This window comes from Macrobrachium nipponense, chromosome 35 (genome assembly GCF_015104395.2).
Source record: "Macrobrachium nipponense isolate FS-2020 chromosome 35, ASM1510439v2, whole genome shotgun sequence".
NCBI classification, from domain to species: domain Eukaryota; kingdom Metazoa; phylum Arthropoda; class Malacostraca; order Decapoda; family Palaemonidae; genus Macrobrachium; species Macrobrachium nipponense.
Window position 1 is genome coordinate 22,635,579 of NC_061096.1, and position 13,613 is coordinate 22,649,191.

Here is a 13,613-nt window from a genome sequence, read left to right on the forward strand (position 1 = left end):
CAAAAGTGATTTGTTTACCTCCCAGTTGCGCGCGCCTGTCAGACAAGCAGTTAACTACCGAAACCCCTTGTTCGAAAGCTTACGACCTATCCAGCTGCCGCTAGTACCTTCCTATTGTAAAAGGACCTCAGGTTTGTATAGTTAGGAAAAATGCAATTTTGGACAAATTGTCATATATTATATATATATATATATATATAGATTATATATATTATATATATATATTTATATATATATATATATATATATATATATATATATATACATATCATAGATATATATATACATATATACAGTAGCACCTCGAGATACGAAAGGCTCTACTTACAAAAAACTCGAGATACGAAATCCAATGCGAAAAATTTTACTGCTCTCATACGAAAAGTTTTCAAGATACGAAAGGTTGTTGCTGTAAAGTCCCAAGATTTGCCCGGACCATTGAGAACAATTTTAAATCTCCCGCGCCGCCAACTGAGTAAACTCGCCACCATCCTCCCGCTCTCCCATTGGTTCCTGATGCTAGTTACCCCATAAGGTCCTGCTCTCCTATTGGTCAGCATCTACCCCTTGTGCTTTAAGTATTCTATTGGTAAAAGGATACTGTAAATTGAAAAACTTATTCATGCAATACATTTAATAAAAAAAAAAAACATTAGGTAAAGATAGAATAAAGAATAGAAATGAATGGTTAGTATACTGTTTGGTAGTTTCAGTAGTTGAAGAGAGATAATGAAAATTTATGGCTTACTGTGTAAAGTGATTGCTTGTCGATCGTTCTATACTCGTAAGTGCTGGATGTAAACAGACGTTTGGAAGCTTTTTTTTGTTTGTTTATTATAGATAATGGTTACTTAATAATTATTTGAAATGAGTCCATGCAATACATTTCACCCTCTTACGACAAAGCGGTAAAAAAAAAAATTGTCTCCCGTGTGCCGGAGGTGTTTCAGAGTGAGCGCGGAAGCAGAAAAAATATTTTCATACAATCAACTTACCTGTCAGATATATACATAGCTAAGACTCCGTCGTCCCCGACAGAAATTCAAATTTCGCGCCACTCGCTACAGGTAGGTAGGTGATCTACCAGCCTGCCCTGGGCGGCAGGACTAGGAACCATCCCCCGTTTTCTATCATATTTTCTCTGTCGCCGTGGTATCAACATTGTTGCTATTACCTCCTGACTTAGATTCTTATTTCATCCTTTGATCATCGTTTATCAGCTTTTTGGTGACGTATCTGGATCGTGTTTTTGGCATTCGCTACTTTGGACTGTTTTTGGACTTGCTTTTTGGATTTTTCTCAGTATGTCTGATTCAAATGTGAGTGTGAGAATGTGTGTGAATGTAGGCTGCAGGGTGAGGATACCGAAAGCTTCGGTTGATCCTCACACTGTATGTCGTAAATGTAGGGGGTTTCAGTGTTCTGCTACTAATACTTGTCATGAATGCGAGGGATTAAATGCAGAAGAATGGAAGACTTTAACTTCTTATTTGAAGAAGTTAGAGAGGGATAGGGTTAGACGTCTGAAAGGTGTGAGTTCAAGGCCTATTGAGCCTTTTATTGATACTTTTTCTAATCCTAATGATTTAGATTCTCCCTATGTGTCTAATTCACAAGGTTTACTTTCGGAAATCGCCGATCTGAAAGCTACTATTCGAGACATGAAGTCCAAAATGGCGGACTTACAAGGTAAGGCTAGTGAAAGTGAGCATTATAGTGAAGTGAGTTCAGTCCAGTGTTGTGGAGGGGGCGTTTGATCGTCCCTGCGACGCTTCCCAGGCCTAGACCTCTTCCAAGCTCCCATGCCCAGAGGAGAAGGAAAGTTGAAAGCTTTAAGGAGGTCGTGGGGAAATCCCCACCAACGGTCAGACGTCCCTTCAGCAAGCTCTGTTTCGTGGCAGGCTGCTCAAGGGCGCTTAGAAAAAGCGTCCTTCGTGAGTGTTTCTCATCCTCTCCCTCTCCCTCACCTAAACGAGGGTGGAAGGAGTCGGATTTATCGAGGCCTCTGAAACGGCATTTGAAAGAACCCGAATTTGATTCGAGCCCAGAGCGTTTCTCAGATGACGCTCCCTCGTCTATTAAGAAGGCGAAGGTGGCGTCAGCGTCACCCGACGAGGACGCAGAAGAACCTTTCCTACTTCTCCCCCGATTGATGACGAAAGCGTCATGCAGTTGACGTGGGAGAAGCTTCAAAGGAAGATTATCATGGCAGTACAAGACAACTGGCCTCTTTGGTGGGAGTGTTAGCGCCTCGTAGGAAGGACGTTGCGCTTCCAAACAAGAAGTCTCGTCCTCTCTCCCCTGCTAAGCGAGAGGCGTCATGCAAACGTGAAGCTTCTAAAACAAAAATATCGCAGAAGCTTCGGGTTCGAGAGCGAGATCGGGAGGATCTTACGGAAGACACGTAACGCCAGAGAGACGTGAGACGTCTTTTAGGCATGAAGCGTCTTTTAAAGCTGAGTTAGTAGACGCGAGGCTCCAACCAATATTTTGCCGCCAGTTAGGACGCCTTTTGAGAGCGGAGCATCTTCCAGGCGCGAGGCGTCATCCGGATGTCAGCAGCCACACAAGCGGGAGGCGTCAGCCAGGACGCTTGGCGGACGAGAAGCGTCATCCATTTATGGAGAGAAGCCTGAGCTTTTGGCGCCTTCCAGGACTATTAAAGCGGGGAAGAGGAAGGAATATCATTCCCTTAGCCCCTCTCCTATTAGGAGTTTGTCTCCTCCAGAGGAAAGACGTACGGATTTGGCAGCGGAGACTCAATTAGATCCCGAGTTAGAAGTAGACTCGGAGGAAGAGTATCAAGGAAGAGAAGGACTGTCGAACTATAAAGTTTTGACTGCCTTGCTTCTAGAGGAGTATGGAGACGACTTGACTCCTGCCGCTCCTTCTTCTCCCGGCGCTCGTCTTTTTCTCGAGTGCTAAGACGAAGAAATCTTCGTCTTTTCTCAGAATGAAGCCCGCCATTTTCGATGAAGAAAGGGCTTTTCAGTTCCTTAGACTCTTGGATGAAGTCTAAGAAGGAGTTAGTCAGAACGGTCTTCTGCATGCCTCCAGCGAGACTAGCTGGTAAAAAGAGGCATTTGGTATCAGACGGGAGAGAATATGGGTATTTGCTCTTCCGTCTACGTCAGAAGCGGACTTTTCGACCTTAGTTGACGCTTCACGTAGACAAGGTTTGAACTCAGCACGTATTACTTGGGGCATTTCAGAACTGGACCATCTCCTCAAGGGACTCTTTCATGTATTGGAAGTTTTCAACTTCTTAGATTGGTCCCTTGGGGTGATGTCCAAGAAAGCCCATGATTCTGAAGACTCGAACCAGAAGTCCTTTTGTGCATTTTGTCTTGTATAGACAAAGCGGTTCAGGATGGCTCGGTTGAGATCTCCTCTTTTTGGAGCAGGTCTTCTAAAAAAGAGGACAGTATATAGTGCCTTTTTAACCAAAGCAGTCTCCTACGCTCAGAGGGCAGCGCTGCTGTATTCGCCGGTTTGTCTGATTTTTTGTTCCCTTCTCAGTTGGTGAAGGACATTTCTCGTTCATTAACTGAGAAGGCGACTCAGGACCTTCTGACGCAGTCAGCAAGGAAGAAGAAGCCTGCTTCTACACCTGACAAGAAAGGACCGAGTACATCTGTTCAGCCCTTTCGAGGTGGGCCCGACCTCCAGACCTCCCGCAAGAAGGAAGGCTCCTGATGAAGAGAGGTAGGTCTGCCTTTCGTCCCTTTTAAAAAGGGAAAGTGATGCTTCTCTCCCTCCAAGCACCAGTAGGTGCCAGGCTCCTGGGATTTGTGGAGGCCTGGACACTTATAAACGCAGACGCGTCATCGTTGTCTATAATAAGGAAGGATATCGTATCCCTTTCCTGAACACTCCTCCCCTAACGTCACACCACGGGAACTAACAGCCAAGTACAAGGATCCTGTGCTGAGGGATACTCTTCGATCGATGGTGAACAAATGTGGGGACAAGAGAGCGATAGAACTAGTACTGGATCAAAACTCCCCGGGGTTTTACAATCGCCTTTTTCTGGTTGCGAAGGCCTCGGGAGGCTGGAGACCAGTACTAGACGTCAGCTCTCTGAACAAAAATTTGTTCGGAAGGAGAAGTTTCTCGATGGAGACTTCTGCCTCAGTCCTTGCGTCACTGCGACAAGGAGATTGGATGGTGTGTCTAGATCTCCAGGACGCCTATTTTCACGTCCCGATCCACCCTTCATCGAAGAAGTACCTCCGTTTCATGACGGGGGGGAAGGATCTTTCAGTTCAGAGCCTTGTGTTTCGGCCTGTCCACAGCTCCTCAGGTCTTCACAAGCCTGATGAAAAATGTGGTGAGGTTTCTTCACCTCAAAGGAGTAAATATCTCTGTATCTGGACGACTGGCTCATCAGGGCCAGTTCAGAGAGACAGTGCTTGGAGGACCTTACGTTAACTTTAGATCTGATCAGAGCGTTGGGATTACTCGTGAACCTCGAGAAGTCGCAGCTGACCCCCAGACAGAACTAGTCTATCTGGGGATTCAGATGGATTCTCGAGGTTTTCGAGATTCCTTCGCAAGAGAGAATCGCAAAAGGTTTGCAGATAGTCTCTCTCTTCTTAAGGAAGGAACAGACGTCGGCGAGGGAATGTTGAGCCTTCTAGGGACCCTTTCCTCGCTCGAACAGTTCTTCCCGCTAGGAAGACTTTCATTTACGTCCGCTTCAATTCTTCCTCAAGAAGTCTTGGAGTTGGAAAACTGGACAACTTTCGGACGCCTTTCCATTCCAGTGGAGATAAGCCACACCTGGAATGGTGGTTGCCCCTCTGAAAGAGAACAAAGGGATCTCTCTAAAAACCCAGAACCCAGACCTAGTGTTGTACTCCGATGCGTCGGAGAAAGGTTGGGAGCAACATTAGGCTCGAAGGAGGTGTCAGGCACCTGGGAACCAGCGCAGGAGTCTTGGCACATAAACTGCAAAGAGCTCTTCGCCGTACATCTGGCTTTGAAGAGTCTAGAACCTCTTGGTTTCGAACAAAGTAGTGCAAGTAAACGTGGACAACACCACGGCACTTGCCTACATTCGAAAACAAGGAGGGACTCACTCCTCGTTCCTTTACGAGCTGACGAAAAGACCTTTGCTTTGGACGTCTCACAGGAACATCTCCCTTCTTACAAGGTTCGTTCAGGGAGTAAAGAATGTGAGGGCGGACAGACTCAGCAGGAGGAAAACCAGTCCTTCATACAGAGTGGACCCTACACGAGGAGGTGTGTCAAGATCTCTGGTCGCTGTGGGGGACGCCCTCATGTGGATCTCTTCGCCCACATTCATCTCCAAAAGGCTGGCAGTCTTTGCTCGGTCGTGGAAGACCCAAGAGCTCTTATGGTAGACGCCTTCCTGCTAGATTGGTCTCGCGTAGACGTCTATGCTTTTCCTCCATTCAAAATCCTGGGACTAGTACTGAAAAAGTTTGTCGGCGTCAAAGGAGACGAGGATGACATTGATAGCCCCTTTTGGCCGGCCCAAGATGGGTTCACGGAGGTGGTAGAGTGGATCGTAGACTTTCCCAGATCCCTACCAGAAGGATGGATCTTCTCAGACAGCCACATTCAAGAGGTATTCATTCAAAACCTCCCCGCTCTCCGCTCTGACTGCCTTTCGACTATCGAAAGACTCGTCAGAGCGAGAGGGTTTTCTCGCGAAGTTGCAAGCGCGATCGCGAGAGCACGCAGAACCTCCACTACGAAAGCATATCAGTCGAAGTGGGAGGTTTTTAGAAGGTGGTGTAGAACTAAGAAGTTGTCCCCTCCTCCACTACCTCTATAGCGGAAATTGCTGATTTCCTTCTATTCCTGAGAGAGCAATCTCATCTAGCGTATCCACAATAAAGGGATACAGAAGTATGCTCTCGGCAGTCTCAGGAATAGAGGATTAGATCTGGCAGATAATAAAGATCTCCACGGATCTCATAAGGTCCTTTGAGACTTCAAAGTCTAAGGAACCGGTCCCTCCTAACTGGAACCTAGACGTGGTTCTCAAGTTTCTTTCATCTGAAAGGTTCGAACCTCCTCATCGTTTTCGAGACATCACCAGAAATGCCTATTCCTATTATCTTTAGCTACGGCAAAGAGAGTTAGTGAATTACATGCTCTGCAGGATAAAGTAGGTTTCAAGGGAGACTCAGCTATTTGCTCGTTTAAGACCTGTTTTTAGCTAAGAATGAGAATCCCTCGAATCCCTCCCTGGGCCTAAGAATCATTTGAAGTCAAAGGCATATCGAGTCTCGTAGGAAGAGAAGCAGAAAGATCTCTATGCCCTGTAAGAGCTCTAAAGTTTCTACATTCAGAGAAAGCAATCAGATGGGAGGCTCTAGACAAGGTCTTTGGTGCGCGGTAAAAGACCCACAAGACTGATGTCCAAGAATGCTCTGGCATTCTTTGTGAGGAACGTCATTACAGACGCGCATAAGGTCTGTTCTGACGAACAGTTGCGACTGTTGAAAGTTGAAGCTCATGAAGTGAGAGCAGTAGCAACGTCTCTCTAGTTTCATAAGAATAAATGTCGCTTACATCATAGATACGACATTTTGGAGATGCAACTCAGTATTTGCATCTCATTACTTGAAAGACGTTCGTGTGACATATGAAGAAGTGTTTTTCTCTGGGTCCTTTCGTATCGGCGATACAATTCTGGGTACGGGAGCCGACACCAATCCTTGAAAGTATATACTTTTCTTCTTTTTAGATATGGTCTGGAGTCTCTTCGAACAATGGAGGACTTGGTTTAGCACGGGCGGCCGTCTATGTTGTCAGTAAGAAGAATCTTGTCCATATCTAATTAGATGAGTATAATTTTTTTTTTTTTTTTAGAAAATTATGTATGTGTGCGTAGTGGTTTTTTGAGTTACGGTTGTTGTGAAGAGTTCGGGGATAACTCGGAACAATCTTAGTTCTAACATATGGTTAGGATCAGGTGGTCGGGATTGGTTGTGTGCTCCTTCATCAAGGTGTATTGTCATATAAGTGGATCAGCACCCATTGACAAAGTCCTTTCAGGCTCTGCCGAGTAAGCGGATAAGACCCCATCGGCAGACCCACAAGAAACTCTTGGCCATAGATCATATATCTCGCTAAAGTTTCTTGAGGTGATGCAGACTACTGGGCAAACACCCACGAAGTCTACCACCTATCAGGTAGGAACCAAGGTTTTATTTATACCTACAACATATGTTGTTTACCTGTCTATTACAAAATAGTAGCTGTCTCTTACCCTCCACCGAAGGGTGCCAATCAGCTATGTATATATCTGACAGGTAAGTTGATTGTATGAAATAAAATGATATTGTTATGTTACAATAAAGTTTCAATACATACTTACCTGGCAGATATATACAATTAAAGGCCCACCCAGCCTCCCCGCAGGAGACAGGTGGAAGAGAGAAAATATGATAGAAAACGGGGATGGTTTCCTAGTCCTGGCCTCCCAGGGCAGGCGGTAGATCACCTGACCTACCTGTAGCGAGTTGGCGCGAAATTTGAATTTCTGTCGGGACGACGAGTCTTAGCTATGTATATAATCTGCCAGGTAAGTATGTATGAAACTTTATTGTAACATAACAATATCATTTTTTTCAAAAAATCACAGTGCGTTGCTTAGTTTTCAAGATTAAGAGTTCATTTTTGGCTTCTTTCTTTGTCATTGGCTGAAGTTTAGTATGCAACCATCAGAAGTGAAAAAAAATTATCATTATACATATAAATAATGCGATATATGATAGCGCAAAAACGAAATTTCATATATAATTGTATTCAAATCGCGCTGTGCAAAAAACGGTTAAAGGTAACAAGTTACTTTGTTTTTCGTTGTAATGTACACTAAATTGCAATCATTTTGGTATATAACACATTGTAAAACAATTAAAACGCAGCACAGAGAAAATATTATCACAAAATAATGCATGAATTCGTAACGCGCGGACGTACAAATATTTTTTTTCAAAAAATTCATTCACCATCTAAATATTGTCCTAGAGACTTCAATTTCTTTCAAAATGAGGACAAATGATTGAATATTACTATACTGTAAGAGTATTAGCTTACAATTGCAGTTTTCTACCATATCTGACGAGTTAAAGTTTGACCGAATGTCGAATTTTTTTATATATATATTTTTTATATGCAATTATTTCGGGAATAAGAAAAGCTACAACCTTCAAATATTTTTTGTTTTATTCTACATGAAATTGCGCACATTTTCATTTATAAAACTATGAAATGCCTAATATGAAACGGAGCAAATATTCCGAGAATGGGACGTACGCTTTTCGCAGATTTGTGGTGGAGAATCCGTGCGGAGGGAAGGAAAGATTTTTAAATTCACCATAAATCTAAATATTTTGCTAGAGACTTCGAATTTGTTTCAAGATGAAGATAAATGACTGAATATTACTAGACTGTAAGAGTTTTAGCTTACAATTGCGTTTTTTTTTCGACCATTTCGGTAGAGTCAAAGTTGACCGAACGTGGTTTTTTTTCTATTTATCGTGATTTATATGCAAATATTTCAAAAATGAGAAAAGCTATAACCTTCAATTATTTTTTGTTGTATTCTACATGAAATTGCGCACATTTTCATATGTAAAACTTTATGTAACGCCTAATTTAAAATGGTGCAAACATTACCACAATCGCACGTATGATTTTTTCGGAAGAGTTACCGCGCGGACGTAAATTCACCATAAATCGAAATATTGTGCTAGAGACTTCCAATTTGTTGCAAAATGAAGGTAAATGCTTGAATATTGCTAGAATATAAGCATTTAGCTTACAATTGCGGTTTTTGTTTCGACCATTCGGTAGAGTCAAAGTTGAAATTTTGTCACTTATCATTTTTTATATGAAAATATCTCAAAACTGATAAAAGCTACAACCATGGGTTGTTTTTAGTTGTATTGTGCATGAAATTGCACACATTTCTATATATAAAACTTTATATAAAGGCTAATTTTAAAATGGTGCAAACATTACCACAATCGCATGTATGATTTTTTTCGGAAGAGTTACCGCGCGGACGTAAGGAAAAAGTTTTTTCATAAATTCACCAGAAATCGAAATATTGTGCTAGAGTCTTCCAATTTGTTGCAAAATGAAGGTAAATGCTGAATATTACTAAAATATAAGAGTTTTAGCTTACAATTGTTTTTCGACCATTTCGGTAGAGTCAAAGTTGACTGAAGGTTGAAATTTTGGCAATTATCGTTATTTATATGAAAATATCTCAAAACTGATAAAAGCTACAATCATGAGTATTTTATTGTTGTATTCTACATAAAAATGCGCACATTTTCATATATAATACTTCATGTAACGGCTAATTTACAATGGTACAAAAATTATGTCAAAGTGACGAAATAATTTCCGAGATGTGTCACAGATACTTTTTAGTGCGGCAAGAAAGAAATTCGTGCTTGCGCGCCTGCGCAACGATTGTAAACAAAACAACACCTTGATCCGTGAACTCCCAGCATCCCCCAAGGCGTGTGATTCAAGTTTTAGGCTGGTAGGCCTATAAGTATTTTTCCGCGAATTTAAAAAAAACTTTTGTAAGTCGACGTAAAATACGTCCAGTCGGCACACGGGAGACAAAAAATGTCGACGTAAAATACGTCCAGTCGGCGTAAGAGGGTTAATAAAAAAATTGTGAATTAGATATCATAAAATATAAAATAAATCAGACTGCCAACAAATACGTATTTTTTAGAATTCTTCTTGTGTTTTATTATTACGTTACGTATACGTATGTTTCATTATAGCTGTCAGTAACTCGGTATCTCCATTAGGTAAAGATAGAATAAAGAATAGAAATGAATGGTTATTATACTGTTTGGTAGTTTCATTAGTTGAAGAGAGATACTAATGACAATTTATGGCTTACTGTGTGCAAGGAAAAATGATTGCTTGGCGCTCGTTCGATACTCGTAAGACGGGTAAGAGCTGAATGTAAACAATCGATTGGAAGGTTTGTTTTTTGTTTGTTTGTGTATTATAGTTAATGATTAATTAATAATTATTTGAAATGAGTACATACTGATTATTTATACATTTTATTGACATATCCTAAGCTTTTAGCTCTTAGTTTAGATGTCAGAATCATAGACTAGGCTACAGTAGCAACCGCTAACATAGGCTAGGCTTATTGCTAAGGGACATTTGCTAAAGTCCTAATATATGCAGTAAAAATGGGGTTGAACATTACATGCTGTTGAATATTACTCAAGCATGTACCGTATTTTGCCTTTTTGGAGTCATATTTCTTCCGTCGGATTGGCATTGTAATCCTAGAACATGTGTTTTAGGCCTGAAATATAATTTTACTGGGGTGTTTTTTTTGGAGGGCTTGGAACGGATTAGCCTTTACATGTAAAATGTGTTCCAAGATACGAAAAACTCAAAATACGAAGGTCGCCTCGGAACGGATTAATTTCGTATCTCGAGGTACCACTGTATATACATATATATATATATATATATATATATATATATATATATATATATATATATATATATATATATACACACACTACTATATATATATATATACACATACATATATATATATATATATATATATATATATATATATATATTATATATATATATATATACACATACATATATATATATATATATATATATATATATATATAATATATATTATATATATATATATATTATATATAATATATATATATATATATATATATATATATATATACACACACACACATATATATATATATATACGTATATATATATATATATATATATATAATATATATATATATATATATATATATATACACACACACACACACACACACACACACATATATATATATATATATATATATATATATATATATATATATATATATATATATATATATGACTGGTAAAAATGTTCTGTAACAACAGAATTCCATCTAATAAAAGGAGCCCATAAAACACCAAAATATAGAGAAAAAGTACTATATTTCAGAGACTGCTGTCTCCCTCTTCAGGTAGATGAATGAGAAAAGTTTACAGAAAAGGTGTGGATGGACCTCTTGGTATAAATACCACCTTTTCTGTAAACTTTTCTCATTCATCTACCTGAGGAGGGAGACAGCAGTCTCTGAAATATAGTACTTTTTTCTCTATATTTTGGTGTTTTTTATGGGCTCCTTTTATATATATATATATATATATATATATATATATATATATATATATGTATGTATGTTTTAGGTAGGCTAGGATTCGTGGACATTTTTTGGGAAATGAAAAAAAATGCATTTTGGAGGGCTAGGCTTCGTGGACGTTGTTTGAGAAATGATAAATGAGTAATGATTGATTTAGTTAGTTTATATGGAAAGGGTTGAAAAGTTAGTACTGACTGAGCAATGCAAGCTAAACTCATAACTCCAGTCATTATTTTTTCTTGCATTTCCTTTCTTGCTTTTGCTTTACTTGCACAGTTGTGTAGGTTAGATTACTTTTGGTTTTCCTCTCTACTTTTACATTCTTATCTAAGATAATGATTGTTTTATTTGTTTTTGTATCTCACAACTATGTAGCCTATGCTTGCTCTGTAGGTTAGCTTAGTTTTCAGCCTGGAAAAGTTTGAATAAGAGTTACCGTTTGATCAATGGTTAGTTACCACTGTTCAAACAGTAACTCTTATCTTGTACCAGTTTACATGGTTTTGCAAATGAATTGTTGGAAGCTTATTCAAAAAGGCTACTGATTGGTAAGAGGAGACTGGAATCACCATTATCAGACTCACAGGCAGGTATTTCATTACTCAATTTGTGAACAAAAATCACAAGCCTGATTGTATTGTTTGCAGTATAAGAAGTACTGACTGCTGCTTGAAAAAAAAGGGAGGGGGGGTGGGGGGCAGTGCAAAAGAAGACAAATGACATATCACTATGAAACCTGTCCTAACAAACCACCTTTGTGCATTTTGTCATGCTTCAAAATGTACCGTACTGTAAGCAAGTACAAAAAGACCTGTGAGTGTAAAAAGCGATACAAAAAAATAGTAGTTAGCTGAAGTTTTGTTTTAAAAGTTTTCTAAATGAAAATACCCATTTCGTTTGAGAAGAGATTTTTTTCATATACAATTCACCAAATATTTTTTCATTTCATTCCTGTCTTCATATCATTTATAAAAGGTTCTCTCTCTTACTTTCATATAATAAAAATTGAACTGTATAAAAGTTATTTTGCAAATTCTTTTCCAACCATTTTTTTTTTTTTTTTTTTCTGTTTCTTTCAACACTACAAAATCTCAAAAAAGCGATACATAAAGGTACCTATTTTACCAAGAAAAAAATATTTTGTATAGTGTTATTTATCAAGAAATGGTTGCAAATTTAATCCACGTGCCTTTTCTTCATTTTAAGCTATCCAAACAAAATGCGGGTCAAGAGTTCTGTATAATGGACTCCAAAGTTTTTGTTTACTTTTATTACCATTTTTTCTAAAAAGAAAAAAAAAAGTATTTTTCAGGCCTTTAATCATATTTTAAGGAAAAAATAATGCCAGATATGGAAAATATAGGTCCTATTCTTATAGCAAGAGGTATATGAAGTCAATTGGAGCACTTTTATTTTTTTATGAGGTTTTACGCACCCAGGGAGTAAATTCCAAATGTATATTGACGCAGTCTAAGGGTTAATATAAGTCATAGTGATATTGCGGGTATTTAGAGAGAAATTGCAGTTTCCTATAGTATATTGGTTGCTTATTAACAATTTATTAACACTTTAACGTTAGTTTTTGAGGGTCGGCTGTAATTAACTTACAATTTACCTTTGAACTCTATCCTACAGTAAGGGGGACCCAATGGGAATGCGGGGTTGTGTGGGGTAGATCACTTGGGAGAATTACCTATGCTGTACAACTATCCTACGGTAAGGCTGCTGTGCATGTGTTATAATAACTGATGTGTCCTATAACAAGAAGGATAATTTATTGCATAGAGTCATTAGTTAAAGTTTTATACAGAAAATTGTAAAACCTTTCTATTATAGGTGGACTTGGGTGAGTATTCTTTTTTATACTATTTTTATTTTTCTAGTGGAGATCTGAACTGGAAGAAATTATGGAAGTGGCTGTGTTGGACAGTGAAACCTGGGTAGCAATGTTGGCAGAAATTATGAGAACTTGCCCCTCAACTGGTAATCTTAACTTGGACATTAGGTAAGCATGGTGATGTTTTGGTTTTAATAAGCATTCCCTTTTTCTTATCAAGTTAAACTTTTTGAGGTTAGCTAGAATATCAGTAAATGGTTGGTAAGATGACATATGACACACCAGCTTGGATAAATGTAATTATGCTCACAAAAACTAGAATCAGATGAAAATCAAGATTTAGCAAGCCCAGAAAACCCCATTCAAAAGTTTTATAATTCACTTACTCGTATATGTATGTATGTATATAATAAGTTTTAAAATCATATGTACACTATTTTAGATAATTTCTAGTATGGGCTTATTCACTCAACTATAAACAAATAAGATTTTTTTGTAGCTGTTCTTCAATGTTATCAAGTAGGAAATCATGAGGGTCCTCTATCCACGTATGTTATGGA

General features: G+C 38.9%; 1 protein-coding gene across 1 annotated transcript in view; it reads left to right on the forward strand.

Moving 5' to 3' along the window:
* Window positions 1-12,782: 12,782 nt before the first annotated feature.
* LOC135208480 (negative elongation factor A-like) overlaps window positions 12,783-13,613 on the forward strand; it is a gene marked incomplete in the record, with an annotated part of 32,284 nt that continues 31,453 nt past the window's right edge. The window contains 2 exon segments of the mRNA XM_064240714.1: window positions 12,783-12,932; window positions 13,100-13,221. Coding sequence (XP_064096784.1) covers window positions 12,912-12,932; window positions 13,100-13,221 — 143 coding nt within the window.